The sequence below is a fragment of the Ptychodera flava genome, chromosome 5, assembly GCF_041260155.1.
Source record: "Ptychodera flava strain L36383 chromosome 5, AS_Pfla_20210202, whole genome shotgun sequence".
Classification (NCBI taxonomy): domain Eukaryota; kingdom Metazoa; phylum Hemichordata; class Enteropneusta; family Ptychoderidae; genus Ptychodera; species Ptychodera flava.
The window spans coordinates 2,059,431-2,077,859 of NC_091932.1; the positions used below are offsets into that span (position 1 = coordinate 2,059,431).

At 38.2% G+C, this 18,429-nt stretch overlaps 1 protein-coding gene across 1 annotated transcript in view; it reads left to right on the top strand.

Moving 5' to 3' along the window:
* Nucleotides 1-166: 166 nt before the first annotated feature.
* Nucleotides 167-18,429, top strand: part of LOC139132753 (vacuolar protein sorting-associated protein 33A-like) — a 47,976-nt gene continuing 29,713 nt past the window's right edge. Inside the window, exons 1-4 of the mRNA XM_070699021.1 lie at nt 167-337; nt 1,729-1,794; nt 2,278-2,490; nt 10,106-10,210. Coding sequence (XP_070555122.1) covers nt 236-337; nt 1,729-1,794; nt 2,278-2,490; nt 10,106-10,210 — 486 coding nt within the window. The 5' untranslated portion in view covers nt 167-235. The remainder of the gene's footprint in view (nt 338-1,728; nt 1,795-2,277; nt 2,491-10,105; nt 10,211-18,429) is intronic.

The following is an 18,429-nucleotide window of genomic DNA, read 5'->3' on the forward strand; positions in this document are numbered from 1 at the left end:
TTGATATCAATGGCAAACATCACACCACTCGGACTGTTTTTAAATTCATGAAAATCACAATAAGGTCAAACTAATCAACTGAACCACTGGCTACAGCGTGAACATCAACATGTCTGAATATGAATATAAAGGTAACTTCAGAGGAATTCTATTTCCGTTTAGGAAAGGACCCTCTAGCCACATGCCCCGAGAACAATACCAATATATTAGTGTTACCTAGGGAGTAACGTTCAAAATGGCAGCCCATCTGAGCAGTGGACGACTAAATCTTGGACTGTTAAGAGAGGCTGAGAGGAGAGAACTTCTCGAATGCCTTGACAAATGTATCGGCAGTAAGGTGAGTACGAGAAATCATGAATGTACCGTCAATGAATGAATGTTCCACACAAAGAGATAAACCACCGCCTTGATCATGAGCTCTGTATGCTGCAAAACCAATGAGAAAGGGGTGTGTGTGTGATAAGTACAGTACAGTCATGTGTTAGCATATATATATATATATATATATATATATATATATATATATTATATAATATATATATATATATATATATATATATATATATATATATATTTTCACAAATTACTTCAAGTACAAAGTAATTAAGTTTCATGCATCCTGCAATCTTTCATATATATATATATATATAATATATATATATATATATATATATATATATAAAACACCAAAGTATACAAAGTCAGAGGGGCAGCTAGTTCACATAAAACACAATTGACATATTCTTTAGTTTTGAAAATATATTCTTGTAATACATAATATAGGGCGCAGCCCTTGGTGTCGCACCAGGGGTTAAGATTGGCAATGTTATTTGTATTGATTCATGATAAAATAGAATTAATTGTTACTTACTGTACACATTTGTATGACAACTATGCCCAGTTTCCCTCTGATGAAAGCAGTTCACATAAGTACACGACGCCAAACCCTGCAGCAGTGCAGGTATAGATTTTCTGTATTTGTATAAATGTTTGACATAATTGGCAATTTTCACCATGCTAGCCTATTAATGTGTTAAACAAGGGACGTATTATGCCATCATTATCATTGCAATGGTAACCTCACTGCCCACCTTCCATTTGCAAGCTGAAAACTATAGCGTTCCATCTAAAACTGGCAATTTTTGAATCTAGTTATTGACACAGGCGGTGCTTTTCTAAAATTCAATCCCAGTGTTCTTTGCGTATGCCCCCCCCCCCCCCCCCCCCCGGTTCATATGCACGATAATTTTCTTCCTTTTTTCTATTTTTTTATGCGTGATATTAACGATCTTTTGTATCAGCGACAAGGTGGATAATAACACTAACTGGCTATAAAAGAGATATATTTTATAAATGGCATGTTAGAAGATAATAATTTGCATGTTTCATATTTGCTTATTTACAAGTACTCACAAAAACATGGCGGCGCTCATGAAAGTAGGGTACACTTCCGGTTACTTGCACATAGTATACTATGAATCTGCGCATGCGTAGTCAGTAAGCCACTGGCGTGACTATTAACATAGATTGCTCCAAATACAGAGGGGCGGCCCACCCCTCACAATACCCTTTTGAAGAACCCTGATATTATATATATATTTAAGAAAGAGAGAGAGAGAGAGAGAGAGAGAGAGAGGAGGGGGTCATCCTCTATTATTGATGTTGTACTTCAGATAGTTCATCAATGGTATTATTAACCGATATGAAATATATTTTTTATATTGACAGGCAGTTGTTTGGGATGAACAGCTGACAGGACCGTTTGGATTGATTGCTGAATACTCTCTTCTGAAAGTAAGTTTATATCATTAGAATATTATCATTTTAACTAAATGTAGGTGAGTAACTCTTGAAAGCTGATCATGTCAAAGACTATGTTGACTGAATAGCACTGATCGTAAATGATGTCATTTTTGTTTCAGTAATATTCAAAAATAAATAATTGGTCGTATTTTTCGAAAGAGTGATGAAAATAAAACCTACTAGTGCTACAGAGGTCACACTAATTCATGGTTCAGACTACAAGCTGCAACGACAGCCACACATGCAACATCAGAATTCGTCCGAATTTCAAGCAGTAGTGTCCCATGTAACACACATGCAGCTAATATATTTAGTAACAAATCTGAAATCACTATCAGCACTATTCATTTACATTCACAATTGACATTGACAAATATTTAAATAATTGTTATGTAAATAGCAGGAACTGCGTCATCACTGATTATATTTTTGTAATTTACATATAAAGAAATGTGTGAATTGCGCTATTTATAGGATCATGAAGTGGATAAGATGTTTCCATTAAGGCCAGGTAGATTGCCACCAAGCAATGTTAAGAACATTATATTCATCACTAGACCAATACTACAATTGATGGATTTTGTTGCACAAAATGTGCACAAGGAAGAAAAACTTGGAGGCTACAGAAAAGAGTATCATATTTTCTTTGTGCCAAGGAAAAGTCTACTGTGTGAAAAACGACTCAAGGTAAGTAATTTGCTATCTTCAATTAAATTGAACGATGAAAAACGGGTTTTGAAACTTTTTGGGGTTAAATTCTTAAAGGGACATTATTTGTATCTTTTGACTTTTTTTCATTTTTTTGATGATTTAAATCCCCGGTCAAGTCAATGAGAGACCGAAATTGTGACTATGGAAGGCTTCAAGGATATGTAAAACTACCTCCTTGCTCTTTACGGCAAGGTTCAATGTTGGTAAGGGCGTCGGCGCGATTTGAACCAACCGCCATTATTGAACCCAAGCACATGACCAATATTACTACGCATACGTCAACCATCAAAGTACAGCTGGAACGTGAACGGCCTGTGACCTACACACCAATGGATATCGAGGAGCACATGGCGCATGAACAAATGCATGTCTCACAAACTACTGTCAAATAGTGAAACTAAGCAGGGCATTTGCTTGTAAGTTTGATTTTAGTATCGATGACACGGACTGTGAAACAAATAAAACCATAGACGCAACATTGGGTCAATGGTAAAACTAAAACGATGTCAGATTGCTGTACATGTGGTGATAGTGAAACAGGTACAGAGTAATGCATTCTCTGTGCATTTGATCGTTAGCAAATCTTCGTCAACTTTTAAGATTTTTAGGGCATTTTCTTCCCATTACGTTGGTTCGTTTTACAAACACGACATGGTCACTGGTTGAACTTTGAAACATCGCACTCGGACTGAACAGTACACGGTGTAGCATCTCTGACATCGTGACACCGCGCCGGGCGGGTACTGTACTGTCATTGATACTGCTCGCGATTGGAGTCACCTCTCGACACACAAGATCTGTTTGAATGTTGTTATTCTCTGTGCATTGTGTAATTATTTGTAACAGTTGAATCGCATTTCGAACCAAAAGTGAGAACATCGCAATGACAGTTGCCTAGACCCGATCGCTTACGGCCTCCGTGCCTCCGACCGACTCCCAAAAGTGGGCTTTTACGTAAGTTTAGAAGCGCAGCTGAGCACATCATGTACCTAAGCCCTGCGACGCTGCGTACAGGTCTGTGTGTTCCCGGCGTTATACGGCGTGGGCCGTATAACGCCGGGAACACACAGACCTGTACGCTGGGCTAATCGTGTACCCAGGCGAGGTGGGTGTGCTCAAAAACGAAACTCAATGCAAGCTTGGGATTAAAAATGGGTTGTTTTTTGTGGAGAAACTGCACGCCGCAACCGAGGTGCTGCCAGCGGTTTGGCACAGCCCTGCCACGCAGAGCTAGCTTTCACCCAACAATGTACATGATGAACGTGTCAGTCGCCAAAGTACATTGCTTCAATTTCGCGATCACCTCGACAATAACGTGACTGTCTACTGAAGTTTATCCCTTCAGTTTACTCTGTTTTCACATTTCTATGCCCACAGGCTTTGGGCAAGTCTACATATGCATATGGAGGAACAAACGAGACGAAAAAAATCCACCATTCTAGGCCTTGTCGTCGGCTTCTTGCAGCTTGTAGGCATTTGAAATGCCCATTATAAAATGTGCTCTCTAGCAGCAAAGTGTGTATCTAAGAGCAGGATTGGCCTTCAAGATCTCCATGAAAAACTGACCGTCAAAATGTAACGGAGCAAACGGGATCGGTAATAGGGAATCCCGAAACTGCAATACTGCGTTTTCGACTTTCACTTCGTGTGGTTTATTTTTTTTACATGCGGATGCTTACAGCGGCCTAGATAGCAGTTTGATCTGATCGTAGGTCAACCTTGCCAACTCTGAGGTTAAAAGTAGCCCACCATTGACCCCTGACCCAAGGTTTTTCTATACAGTGTACGCAAACGGGATGGAAGTTGTCTACGGTCGACCGTTTTTTAGACATCTTTCAGTTAGTCAAACAACATTATCAACTGCTCGTTTGCAACAATATAAGGTCAAAAGATACAAATAATGTCCCTTTAAACCTCAGAGGATGGTGTAACTAGATCTTATATATGATCAGATAGTGTAAGATTGTCTAGTTAAAGAAATACAGAAATTGTGAACATGCATGTACTATGTGTACTTCATTGAAGAATTTCATGCCTTTATTTGAAGGCTTGGGTCATCTCTCCTTGCCCCCACCCCTCTATTATTCTGCAGATATTTTGCCTTCAAGGAGAATGCAGTGTTGCCAAGAGTCTGGTTGATGTAACCTTTGACCTATGCATTTATCTAATCGTCTCAAAACGGACGAACTACGAGCAGACCTACGAGCTCGTACGAGCGAAGTACGAGTGACGTAATGTGCCGTACTTTCAAAGTACGAGTGACGCTACTACTGACTTTGCAGCACTATATTTATAACACTGTTGACAAAATCTCAACAACAATAAATTGTGGGTTCATCGTAATTGGTATTGCATGCATTAGTGAATTTTCAAAAATGACATTCATCATTGCATATATTTCAACTTGGGTAGCAAGAAAACCGACGACTCTGAGTGACTGGCATTGGGCGTTCGTTCGTGTGCAAACATTGCGTGCAAGTTACAGATGATGGGCAGTACGGTGGGAGTGGGCAATAATAGCGATAAACAAAACGGCCAGTTTAGCCTACCCGGGATATTGTAATACATACGTCATCCACCCTCTGATGTGATTTTCCTCTAATTAACGCCAAATAAATAAATATATTTGTAAAAATACATTATTACGTCGACGCCGACTTCATTGATGTCGACAAATCGACGTCAGCATTTATACTACGACTGATGCCTGGAACTTATCTACCAAACTGAGTGTAGCTAGGTAAGTTTGGAATGTGATGAATTGGTTTTGAGTGATGTTTTTTGTTGTTCAGGAGCGCGAACGAACGAATTGAATATAGAAGTATCGAGCATCGATATCTTGTATGGCTTCTGCAAGTTCCGCGATGACAAACAGGAATGTTGACCCCACAGTGACCTGACTATACCATTATTCAATAGGCGGGGCCGTATTCTCAACAATACACATCAATAATAGTGTGGTTCCGATAATAGTGTGGTTCCGATAATGTGCTTTTTCAAAACTTGAAGTTGAATGCGAGGTCAGAAAAATGTTAGTCTTTAAAATCATTGTTGAGTAGAGGTCATTTTCAAATAGACTGTACAACATGAGGTACACACGGGTGCCACAAAAACACCCGCCAACTCATAAAATCCTTCATATTATTCATTGTACACTGTGATTAACATAATGTGCACTGTGGTGATCAGATTATTTCGAGGTCATAAGCTGACTCGCGAGCCACGCAGGTTTTATGTCTCTGAAATCATTGCACTTTCGAATTCGAGAAAGTAAAAAAGATTTACAACGGCGGTAGGTTCAAGTGCATTACAACCAATCGAGGTCTCTTCCTTGATGTTCGGACATTGCAACCTCTTCTTTGGTTCTTCTTTAACAGCTTAATGTTACAATCAACGTCTCTAAAAAAGTCTACCATCGTGGCGTATAATAAGTCAGAGAGTGTCGCGTCGTCTCCAGTCTTGACCCGTACGTACAGACTCGTCCGAAAGTCAAAGCCTAAAAGTATTCCTCCGCACTGCACTGAACCCGCTCTCACGACCAAAAAAATAATCATACGAAGTTCACACCCGCTCCTACATCCGAGTTTCGAATATACACAGAAAATGTGTCTAAGCGTTCGTTTGTCGTTAATTCCTTTTCACATAAACAAAAATCTTTCATCCATGGAATACAACACAGTCCTAAGCGTATTCATAAAAAATTAGGTCAAAAGGCATGTGTGACTTATAGCTTGCATACGTCACTCGTAATATGAAAGTACGAGCCAGTACTTCTGCTCGTACAATGTCAGTTTCGAGACAATTACATACCTCACCTATGACACAAATTTCCAAAGCAGTTATTTATCTTTCATTAATGGAGAAGAAGGCGGATTTGTACGTGTATGGTGATCTGAATTGATACCTGTCATACACTATTTGGAATATTGCTTATGCTATGATTGATGATTTAGCAGTCACAATGCTGCAGATTAACCATAGACAGTAGTTATATTCCACTGTCTATGGATGTAACATAGGATTCATTAGCAGTCACAATGCTGCAGATTAACCATAGACAGTAGTTATATTCCACTGTCTATGGATGTAACATAGGATTCATTAGCAGTCACAATGCTGCAGATTAACCATAGACAGTAGTTATATTCCACTGTCTATGGATGTAACATAGGATTCATTAGCAGTCACAATGCTGCAGATTAACCCTAGACAGTAGTTATATTCCACTGTCTATGTATGTAACATAGGATTCATTAGCAGTCACAATGCTGCAGATTAACCATAGACAGTAGTTATATTCCACTGTCTATGTATGTAACATAGGATTCATTAGCAGTCACAATGCTGCAGATTAACCCTAGACAGTAGTTATATTCCACTGTCTATGTATGTAACATAGGATTCATTAGCAGTCACAATGCTGCAGATTAACCATAGACAGTAGTATATTCCACTGTCTATGTATGTAACATAGGATTCATTAGCAGTCACAATGCTGCAGATTAACCATAGAACCATAGACAGTAGTTATATTCCACTGTCTATGGATGTAACATAGGATTCATTAGCAGTCACAATGCTGCAGATTAACCCTAGACAGTAGTTATATTCCACTGTCTATGTATGTAACATAGGATTCATTAGCAGTCACAATGCTGCAGATTAACCATAGACAGTAGTTATATTCCACTGTCTATGGATGTAACATAGGATTCATTAGCAGTCACAATGCTGCAGATTAACCCTAGACAGTAGTTATATTCCACTGTCTATGGATGTAACATAGGATTCATTAGCAGTCACAATGCTGCAGATTAACCATAGACAGTAGTAATATTCCACTGTCTATGGATGTAACATAGGATTCATTAGCAGTCACAATGCTGCAGATTAACCATAGACAGTAGTTATATTCCACTGTCTATGGATGTAACATAGGATTCATTAGCAGTCACAATGCTGCAGATTAACCATAGAACCATAGACAGTAGTTATATTCCACTGTCTATGGATGTAACATAGGATTCATTAGCAGTCACAATGCTGCAGATTAACCATAGACAGTAGTTATATTCCACTGTCTATGGATGTAACATAGGATTCATTAGCAGTCACAATGCTGCAGATTAACCCTAGACAGTAGTTATATTCCACTGTCTATGGATGTAACATAGGATTCATTAGCAGTCACAATGCTGCAGATTAACCATAGACAGTAGTTATATTCCACTGTCTATGGATGTAACATAGGATTCATTAGCAGTCACAATGCTGCAGATTAACCATAGACAGTAGTTATATTCCACTGTCTATGGATGTAACATAGGATTCATTAGCAGTCACAATGCTGCAGATTAACCATAGAACCATAGACAGTAGTTATATTCCACTGTCTATGGATGTAACATAGGATTCATTAGCAGTCACAATGCTGCAGATTAACCATAGACAGTAGTTATATTCCACTGTCTATGGATGTAACATAGGATTCATTAGCAGTCACAATGCTGCAGATTAACCATAGACAGTAGTTATATTCCACTGTCTATGGATGTAACATAGGATTCATTAGCAGTCACAATGCTGCAGATTAACCATAGACAGTAGTTATATTCCACTGTCTATGGATGTAACATAGGATTCATTAGCAGTCACAATGCTGCAGATTAACCATAGACAGTAGTAATATTCCACTGTCTATGGATGTAACATAGGATTCATTAGCAGTCACAATGCTGCAGATTAATCATAGACAGTAGTTATATTCCACTGTCTATGGATGTAACATAGGATTCATTAGCAGTCACAATGCTGCAGATTAACCATAGACAGTAGTTATATTCCACTGTCTATGGATGTAACATAGGATTCATTAGCAGTCACAATGCTGCAGATTAACCATAGACAGTAGTTATATTCCACTGTCTATGGATGTAACATAGGATTCATTAGCAGTCACAATGCTGCAGATTAACCATAGACTGTGACAGTAGTTATATTCCACTGTCTATGGATGTAACATAGGATTCATTTTGATAAAAAGCTGTATCACAAGATTGAGTTAGAATCAATGCATGCGTGGAATTAATCTTGAAATAACTTTTTTTGTTTGAAACACTAGTGATGTTTGCTATTCTTAGTGTCAGTGAATGTATAAGAAAAGATTGAAAGTTATGCATGTGTGATCAAATATTTCACACACACACACACACTAGCATCTATTGTATATTATACAGTCTCTACATATAAATAACATTCACATTCAGTTTGGAAAGTATTATTACTCACGTTTGGTATACCAATGTGAGGTTATCATATAAGCTGAATTGATTTTCATGTCTGTATATTTGTGGGTATGTGCGGATGTATGTCCGTCACACACAAAGGCTCCCATACTGCCAAAGCTACCGTCTCAGTATTTGGTGTACAGGTAGATGTAGGGGTTGAGATGTGAATTTGTTCAAATGAACACATCAGTGTCAAAAATGTGCAAATGAGGTAAGAAAAAGGGAAATCCTGCAAATGTGCAGGAGTTGTGGCATGTCAATTAAAGACAGGCTAACTCCACTGACTTGACTCATTTCCTGTCATTGTTTATGAATTGTTACATATTAACAGACCTGCTGAAACCATAGACAGAAGAGGGGAGGAAGACCATCAGTAGAGGGGAGGAAGACCGTCTATGGTCAAACTAAGAGGGCGCTAGCTGCCTTTCTGCTATGCATGTTGCTAAAGTTGACATCCAGTACCTAAAGTTTCAGACCTTAATTACTTTTGTCATTCTTGTTTTTCTGGTTTAAATATTTCGTGTTGTTTTTCTGGTTGTACTGTGCAGAAATCATTGTCATAACATCAACGTAGAATTTTCCTGCACTGAACAGATAGAAACAACATTTATTGTTGATCTTTGGTACCCATACTGGTATATACCAATTTTGATCAAATGTGAGTGACACCGTATAATTGCGGTATTTTTAAAGGTATATCACAGCACGATAGCTGGATGATCTCTCATCAAGCGCTATCTTACCTTCTGCTCTCAAACCCGCTGCATGAACTGTGTGATTTATAGATTTAGCCATTACTGCTTCCTGAATTATCTCAAACAACCTCAGGGTACACAGCATCTGTTTATACAAGCACAAAGAAGAAAAAAAAATATTTTCACAAGCCTACCGGTACATGTAGCTAGTGTTCTTGTACTAATATGATACTTACCGGTATTTCCACTACATTTACTTATCATAACTCTGATCCATGTTTTTATTCACTGTTTAGCCCTTGTCAAAACTTGCATATATATCAGTATGTCAGTATTCAGTGTCTGTGAAGTGCAAAACCATGCAAATAATTTCTGTTGGATCACCATTTCCATAGACCAACATGACAATAACTTTATTCGATTTTCACAAAGTGCCTATTCTCTTCTCCAATCCAGTGAATGTATTCACAAAGTCCATCAGTCCAGTGTCTGTCCTTTACCAACAATGACTCTCAAGTGGATACAGTTCATAGAATTCTCACCTCAAACAAATACATTTTTACATCTTTAAACAATCATAAAATTGACAACATTTTGTTTCACATGTAGGAACTTGGTGTCTATGGAACGTTCTCCAATATCGATGAATATGCATTGGATATACTACCATTTGACAATGATTTACTGTCAATGGAAATGGAAAACTCCTTTAAGGTATGTCATAACTATTTTTGCTGAAAAAAAAAATTTTCAAAAACAACTTGCCAATGATATTCACCTTTTTATCACAACTGGAAGTTGTGATATAGAGGTGGTTTCAACCGGTGTTTGATGTCGTCCATTTCCGTAAACGACAAAAAGTCAAAAACTGCTGAACGGACTGCGTTGATATTTGATACCGATACATAGACTGGTTCCAAGGTTCCAATTCGGAAAAATGGAGCCAAACGGAGCGCCGGTTAGATAGTTTTGGGAAATTTCTAACCCCCCTTTTTATCTAATTGATTTTAGGGGTCTTTCATATATGTAGTTTTGGAATGTACACCAATCCTGCATTGTGGACTGTTTTATGAGTTGTTGAACAGAAATGAGGTTTTGATGAATGTTAGAAATATGCAGGATGGCTGATTCGAAGTATAAGAGATTTCTATGGTCTTTTGGGCATCAAAAGCATTAAAAAAACATATTTCATAGTTTAGATTCTCACTTTTGAGATGACCCTAGGCATTTGTTAAGTAAACATCCTTGAGTCAATATGCAGACTTTGACATTCCAGAGATTAAGTATCCACAACCTCACATGTTACAGTCTTTCACTACAATGGTATGGCCCAAACCCATTGTTATCAATGGAGAGTGTGGACCTGTCTACAGGAAATTGGGGTGAACAGGTTAGACAATGACGTTACAAGTTGTAGGTTAGTTATCAAGGTAGCACCAGCATAGAGTCCTGAGCATCTGTCCATGTGTTCTCACATCAAATTACAGGGAAAAAAATTATTTGAGAAGTTTCTCTCCTTTAAATAGAAGTATATTACAATTTAAACTTGTCATGGATAGATTGCTCTCAAATGATCTGAAACACAGTTATTGCCCATTAGCAACAAATCTATGGCAAGATTTATGTAAAGTTCATGAACTTACACAAGGTATTAGACAAAAGATGACCATGACTTTGCTACTTTTCAACATTTATTTCAATCAGATTTCCCCAGCTTAGTGTATAATTTTGTAATCTTAATTACTGTCACTTAGCTTTACTAACTTATTCTACCTCATTATTCTTACACTACTGTTATACCTTATAACCACAAAATTTCAAGAGATGCATATATGATTGTCACTAACAAACAATTTACAAATATGTCTTCTGCTTTTTCTCCATATACATATACATGTCTCTTTTCTCATGAAAATGAGCTTAAAATCGCAATGTGAAAAATAGTCTGTCAGCTATATGTTGCTCATTGACTTCGTGGTCTGTCTAATTCACAGTGAGTGTGGTTGTTGATAAATGCCGATAATACTAGGCGGTCATTATGTCCAAGCGCCATTGGCGGTATTTTTTAACATAATGACCATAGGTCATGAGCTATGTGAGAGGTCAGAAATCGACAGTCTGCGCCCCCAATCTGCGCTAGCGCATTTCAATCTGCGCTATCAATCTGCGCTCCAATTCTGCGTTATCAATCTGCGCTCCCATTCTGCACTCTCGAACTCTCAGGGTACAGATCATGGAGTGAGTAGAATTCAAAGAATATCCAAGGTAAAAAGGACAACATATTACATTATTGTTTTGAAAACTTGTATTTTTGTCCATTACTTTTTCCCGAACGACTTTGCTCAAACTGTCTATAGTTAACTTAGTGGTAGATGGTTTGTTGCGTTATATGTGTCCGCACTGTAGGTCAACCTAATGTCCCCAAATAAAAGTGCATGGGTGAATGCAAGTGTTTTCACTGGCTAACTTATATTTCTTACTAAGATCTGCTTTAACTCAGTCAAAAAGATCGGACTAAACAGTTTCCGAATTTTCCGAATCGGCACAACATCTTGCTGAGACACGCGAAGACCGAATTTGACTGTCGTGTCTGTTTTCAAAAATATCTTCGCACAGACGTACGCATGAACTGTGTTCAGAAAGGTAGAACACTGCGGGACTAAACTGTGGTCACTGAAAAGCTAGAATTGTCATTGTGGAACAAAAAACTAAATTAAATGTCATCGTTGACGTGTCATTATGTTGAAAATCCAGTTCCAAAATGACTTATAAGTCACCAAAGTATCGGGGAAGTCAACTGCACAACGTAACCGATCGGGTATTTCCACATGAAGGAGCGACTTTGCACAATTTTGAAATATTGCCACAGATGTGAAGACGAAATATCCAACTCTAGCCAAAACATGACTCTACGTTTTGCGGCTGCACTCGACGTCTTTTTACCAATATTAGCTTTACAGCAAGGAAAACGGTTGCGCGACAGGGCACGTTCAATTCGAAAATAGAGAGCAACTTGAAGGCAAATTTGATCGAAACATGGAGGTTTAAAAAGACCCCCTTTGACTAAGTTATGATTGGAAAAATCTCGCTGAAGTGTAGCGAAGCCCCTTCAGACAGGTTCCTGCGTGAAATATTACATATAAATGGACAATATGTGGAACTCGCGGTAGAGAAAGTCATGACCACTGTACTGTCAACAGTGCACACGACGTAACGAGGCAATCATACAAGGACGCCGTGTAATTTGTCTTCGCTACCGCTGGTAGTACGGCGAGAGTGCCCAGTAAAATGTTTTACACCCTTGGTGTTTAGCTTTTAATTTTCAAATTGAGCCCGTTTGCGAAGTGAGACGTACATACAAGAAAGCAGCTGGTAGTCTTTGTCAAGAATGATTTTATAAAAGAGAGATTCGTACATCTGATCCCCTTTTTCAACAATACTAGCAATGGAGCAAGAGAGTCAGTTACTACATGTATTAGAAACCCGATGGGAAAATCGGGCAAGAGCTCAGACGTCGCATGGTCGCTATGGAAACCGGCGGTTCATTCAGAACAGAAGGTACAGCAGGTGATGTTTCACCATCTCCACAAAATAGAATCATTTACGTAATGCTTATCTTTGACCCCCAAAACCTCGAATAGCTAAATTGTACCAACCACGAAACTAGTTCAGTCACGTGAATATGTATATTTCAATACATATATGAATCCTTTCACAACGGAACGCATCAAAAATAAAGGTCGCAGTTCTGGTTCAAGGACGTTCACGAGAAGACTACGTCGACTAACGTCTATCCCAAAATTTTTTGACGTTCTTCATTTGGCTACGAACGCTTGTTGCTCTGAAGATCAGTAGCCTAAAACTAATAGAGATAGTCCCGAATTTAATTCTTTAGCTTGCTGGGTCTGTAAAAGTATCTGGTCATCATTGCAAATCGCATCGACATGAGTTTCTGAGAACTTTTACGCTTTGTATCATGGTCCCTCTGTCATAACTTTTGACACTGTCCCTCCACAAACTGTGGAAAGACGATGCTTCGTAATACCATGGAGCTAAAAACAGAAGAGGTATCCCTCATGGTAATTTAGAACTGTCGTACATGTATCTCGTCATGTTTCCTGGTCAAACAAAGCCGCATATGCAGCAGTATATGCTTTCATCCGCCGAAACCTGGAATCATATTTTACACGACGACGACGTCATGCTCAGTGATATAGACAGTAGACACTAGGATACTGCGACATTGCACTTTTATGTGATATCGGATATTTTCAGGAAATGAGGATTGTTAAGTCAGGTATGAGGAGAGGGGAAATCTCCGATATATCGGATATTTACCCGTGATTTGACAAGTCTTTAGTATTGTCTAGTATTGTAAATAAAATCAGACTGACGACGTCGGGTTGAAGCAGCCCGAAATCTCCGGTAGCACTTACATTGGATATACTTACCTGCGTTTTGACAAGTCTAGTATCACCCAGGTAAAGCATATGACAAATGTGATTTTTCGCACAGTGCTTGTATCAAAGTTAGAGTTAGACTGACAACGCCGGGCTGAGCCAGATCTATTCATGGGTGAAATCTCTGATATTTATCAGATAGAATTTCCAGCGATTTTGACAAGTGTAGTCTCGGTATTAGAGTCCGAACATCGCCGATAAAAATCGGATAATCGACGATCACGCAGACCCAGCGTGCCCAGATACAAGGTACCTCGTTGTGGTGACGTCTAGTATTGATATGGGACTCAACATATATTCCAAGTCTGTTATCTATAACAGAAATGTATATCTATCGATAACAGAAATATATGGGACGTCAAACTTCGATAGTGGACAGTAAATAACCAAAGTTTGCAGTAATCTCAAACGAATCTATTTAGTTTTCACCACTCAAATTAACTATTTTATTAGTTTAGCTTCTGTAATAGTGATAGTTGGGTTGAAAATGAGCTGATAGAGATGCTCAGCTTGTGAAATTATTAAAATTAAAGGGACATGCTCATGAGGGATCGTGACTAGAGAAAGATTTACGGCTGACCATTGTTTACAACAGCGGAACTTCAATCGCAATTTTTGTGCTTGTTAGTTCAATCGTTCCGTATGAACATGGTCTCAACAATCGGAAGAGAAGGAGCACACACATACATTTAGGGCCGACTCGCAGCGATTTCGAAGCTGTTATCCAATTGGGTGGCTGAATCTTACCAATATAATGAAAACAATACAAATAGACTCCCTAAGTGGCTGTGAATAGTGACAATCGACCAATCAGATATAACCTTGCAAACACGCTGCGAGTCAGCCGTACATTTATGGGTGAGTGTGCGTCTATGGAATAATGGTACGTAATTTATTATCTTTACAGACGTGACACCACCTTGCCTTGATTATATCGGGACAGGTTGATGCGGTGACAAGGGAGTACGTTGTCGTTTCTGACCTCCTTGCATGATATAAACATAAAGCTAGAACGGATGTCATAATTTGTTGATCAATGCCATCTACGATCATACATGAAAACAAGGGAGCAGCATTGAAAGCGCTACAAAAGTTATGTAGCTTTAGTCGTGGTCGTCCTTGTGGACAATTGAAAAAATATTTACAGTTCGAACCAACCACTGAAGTTGTAATGACTGGTACAAATCAGAGCGTTCCAAGTTCACAGGCATTCACTTCTTGCATGATAGGACTACATGTAAATCGCCTTCCTGTTATAAAGTGCAAATCTTGAAAAATCGAAAACATCTCAAGAAAATATATCATTGTTTTTACTTGTCTTCTGCGATGTGTTATAATGGCATCAACTTACCTAATCTTCACCGTCATAGTATCAGTTTCTTCGATGTCACATCTCTCAGATTAGTGATGTCATCTTTATTTGAGAAATTCATTAAATCCTCAATCGGAGTCAAACTCACAACGTGTGTATTCAGCTAGCTTGACGTCACTGGACGTAACTTGTCAATCATCATCACGGACATTGCGAACTGGCTAACGTCAGAATTGTCGGGCTCAAACGTTTCTCTGAACATGAACAGAAATGCTCAATATCGACAGAGAAATCGTAAAAAAGGGTTTTAAATATTGACGGTAACCCAAACCAAAAGTTTGTATCCACTTGCGCTTCCGTAGGCCATCCTACAAACTGCTTCAATCAATGTCGCAAGGTTGCTGCAGTGGCTGGTAGCAAGCCCTGCCACTCCCTCTGCTGTGCGTTGTTAGGCTGTCGTCTTAAGTCGTCCTCGACTTGTAGCAAGGTCTACCATAATTGTAAGCGTACTTGACTTTGCGCTTACTACATGTACTTGATCATTTTTATATGAGAAAGAAAATTCATCGAATGTCTTCTTCATATCCCTAAGATCCATGAGACTATAACTGTATGTCGCGCTTGATTCGGAAACGCATTCGATCGTACATTACTCAATAACCAGTCTTCCTGACACTCGTCGGTATGGTGTACAAAAATACAAATCTATTTCAACACTAAACCATGCCATGTCTTATTATCTAGCAGGCGGCTATATCGCGGCAGTGTCACAAATGCCACCGTAATGACTAAAATCAAAACACTCATGGAATGAGAGAGCAGAACGGGAGCGCAGATTGATAACGCAGAATGGGAGCGCAGACCAATAGCGCAGATTGAAATGAGCTAGCGCAGATTGGGGGCGCAGACTGTCGATTTCTGATCCCCAACATACCTGTACTGCTGAACAGACTGCATTGATATTTGGTAGAGATATTCAGACTAATTCCAAGGTTCCGATTCCGAAAAATGGAGCCAAACAGAGCAGCGGTTAGATAGTTTTGGGAAATTTCTAACCCCCTTTAACTAATTGATTTTAGGGGTCTTTCATATATGTAGTTTTGGAATGTACACCAATCCTGCATTGTGGACTATTTAATGAGTTGTGGAACAGAAATGAGGTTTTGATGAATGTTACAAATATGCAGGATGGCTGATTCAAAGTATCAGAGATTTTCATGCGCTTTTGGTAATAAAATTGATAAAAAACAACATATTTAATGTTTTAGATTTCTCACATTTGTTATGACCCTTAACATTACAGACTTGATGACATAACTAGCTGCTGGACCTGTTTACTGGCGCATTGATTTAAAGACAAAGATCTTTTTATTTTGTAATAAGGACGTGTGATTTCGTAAAACATAGTCTATTAGCCTGGAAATGTGATTTTTGCGAATATTGCTTACCCCACTGACAAACAGTGTGGTTTGAAAATGGCTGGAATTCGCTACTTCGGGACTTTGTTTTCTGTGTGCATTTACTGACAAACTCCAAACCCGCAGCACCTACCCATTCAGTATTTCATGTACAGGTGTACCCAGAGATAGAGTAGTTTCACAATGTGCCAGTTGTGATCAAGTGCCATTGGCGCTATTTTTATGTTGTGTCTTTCTGCATGATCTTCAATGCGATCGTGAACCATGTCTTTATAGTCCTTATTGTCTATTATTTTATTTACTTTAGTTAAGATTTAAATTCTGTTTTATTTAAACAATTTGAAACAATTAGAAAAAAATACTATTTGAGAATCTGCATTTTTTTGATGTAAAATTGGTTCATTCAGATCCGGAAGATATGGTGTGGTGCAAACTTTCAAAAGCATTTTTCAGATTTCAACAGGATGTATTTAAGTCTGAATCATTTTTTGAACGTTTAGAACAGTTGATCACAAAATGTAGCTGTTCTGGATCTGTCATGATTTTAGGGGATTCTAACGCCAGAGTAGGATTACTGCCCGATTTTATTAACAATGATTTCTCAAATCATATACCAGTTCCACCAGGATATTCTGTCGATACACACCTTAATCGCTGCAATATGGATAAGATTGAAAATAAGTACCGTAGATACCTCATAGATTTATGTACAACCAGCAATACAAGAATTATGAACGGCAGACTACCTGGAGATATTTGTGGAAAATTTACATGTTACCACTGGAATGGAAACAGTGTAGTAGATTATGGTCTTGCAACAACAGACATCATCGATAACTTTGAGTATTTTAAAATACACAATTTCACAATTTTCTCAGATCACTGTCAAATTTCTACTCTTCTTAAACTAACGAATTTTAATCCAAGCAGTGTTAAAGATACTGTGAATTTATTGCAAATGCCCCAAAATGGAAATGGGATAAGTTATCTGTTTTCAATTACACGGATAGATTAGCGTCAGATGAGCTACAGAAAGATTTTGTACAATTTTTAGCTACTATAGACTATGGTCTATAGAAGCTATTGGGATGGGTATCCGTCCGGCGTCCGGCGTCAGTCTGTATGTATGTATGTATGTATGTCCGTTTGTGAGGCGTCCGTCCACTCAAATATCTTGAGAACCGCAGTACTTACCGATTTGATATTTGTTGTGTAGATGAAAAATATGATTTTGAGAAACCATTTTTTTTAATTTTTTGATATTGTTGAAAATAGGCAAATTAATGCCAAAAAAGGCGTTTTTTGTAAAAAATCTTCTTCTTCATAACCGCTGGTCAGACAGCTTTGTTATTTGGTATACAGGTCCCTAAGGACAACCAAACTGAGATTTGTTCAAATTGTGATGAAATATGCAAATCTGTATTTTTAAGGAATTTTTTTTGTCATTTTTGATCAAAATTTGACTTACATTGTATGTAATTCTTGTACTGTATAAACCCTATCAATTCACCCAGAAAAAAATAATTAATATGATTTTAAATAATTGAATTAATTAGGAAATCATCAAAGCCAAAATAATTTTAGTGTAGAATTATCAGAAAGTTCAACTTTTTTTGACAGTTCATAGTGAAATGCTTACCATCTTGGAGGATTAAAACATGTAAAGGCAACTTTCCTGAATCCCAACTTTGACATATTCTGAACCGTCATTTATTGTGCCCTGTATGTTATCTAAAAGAAATT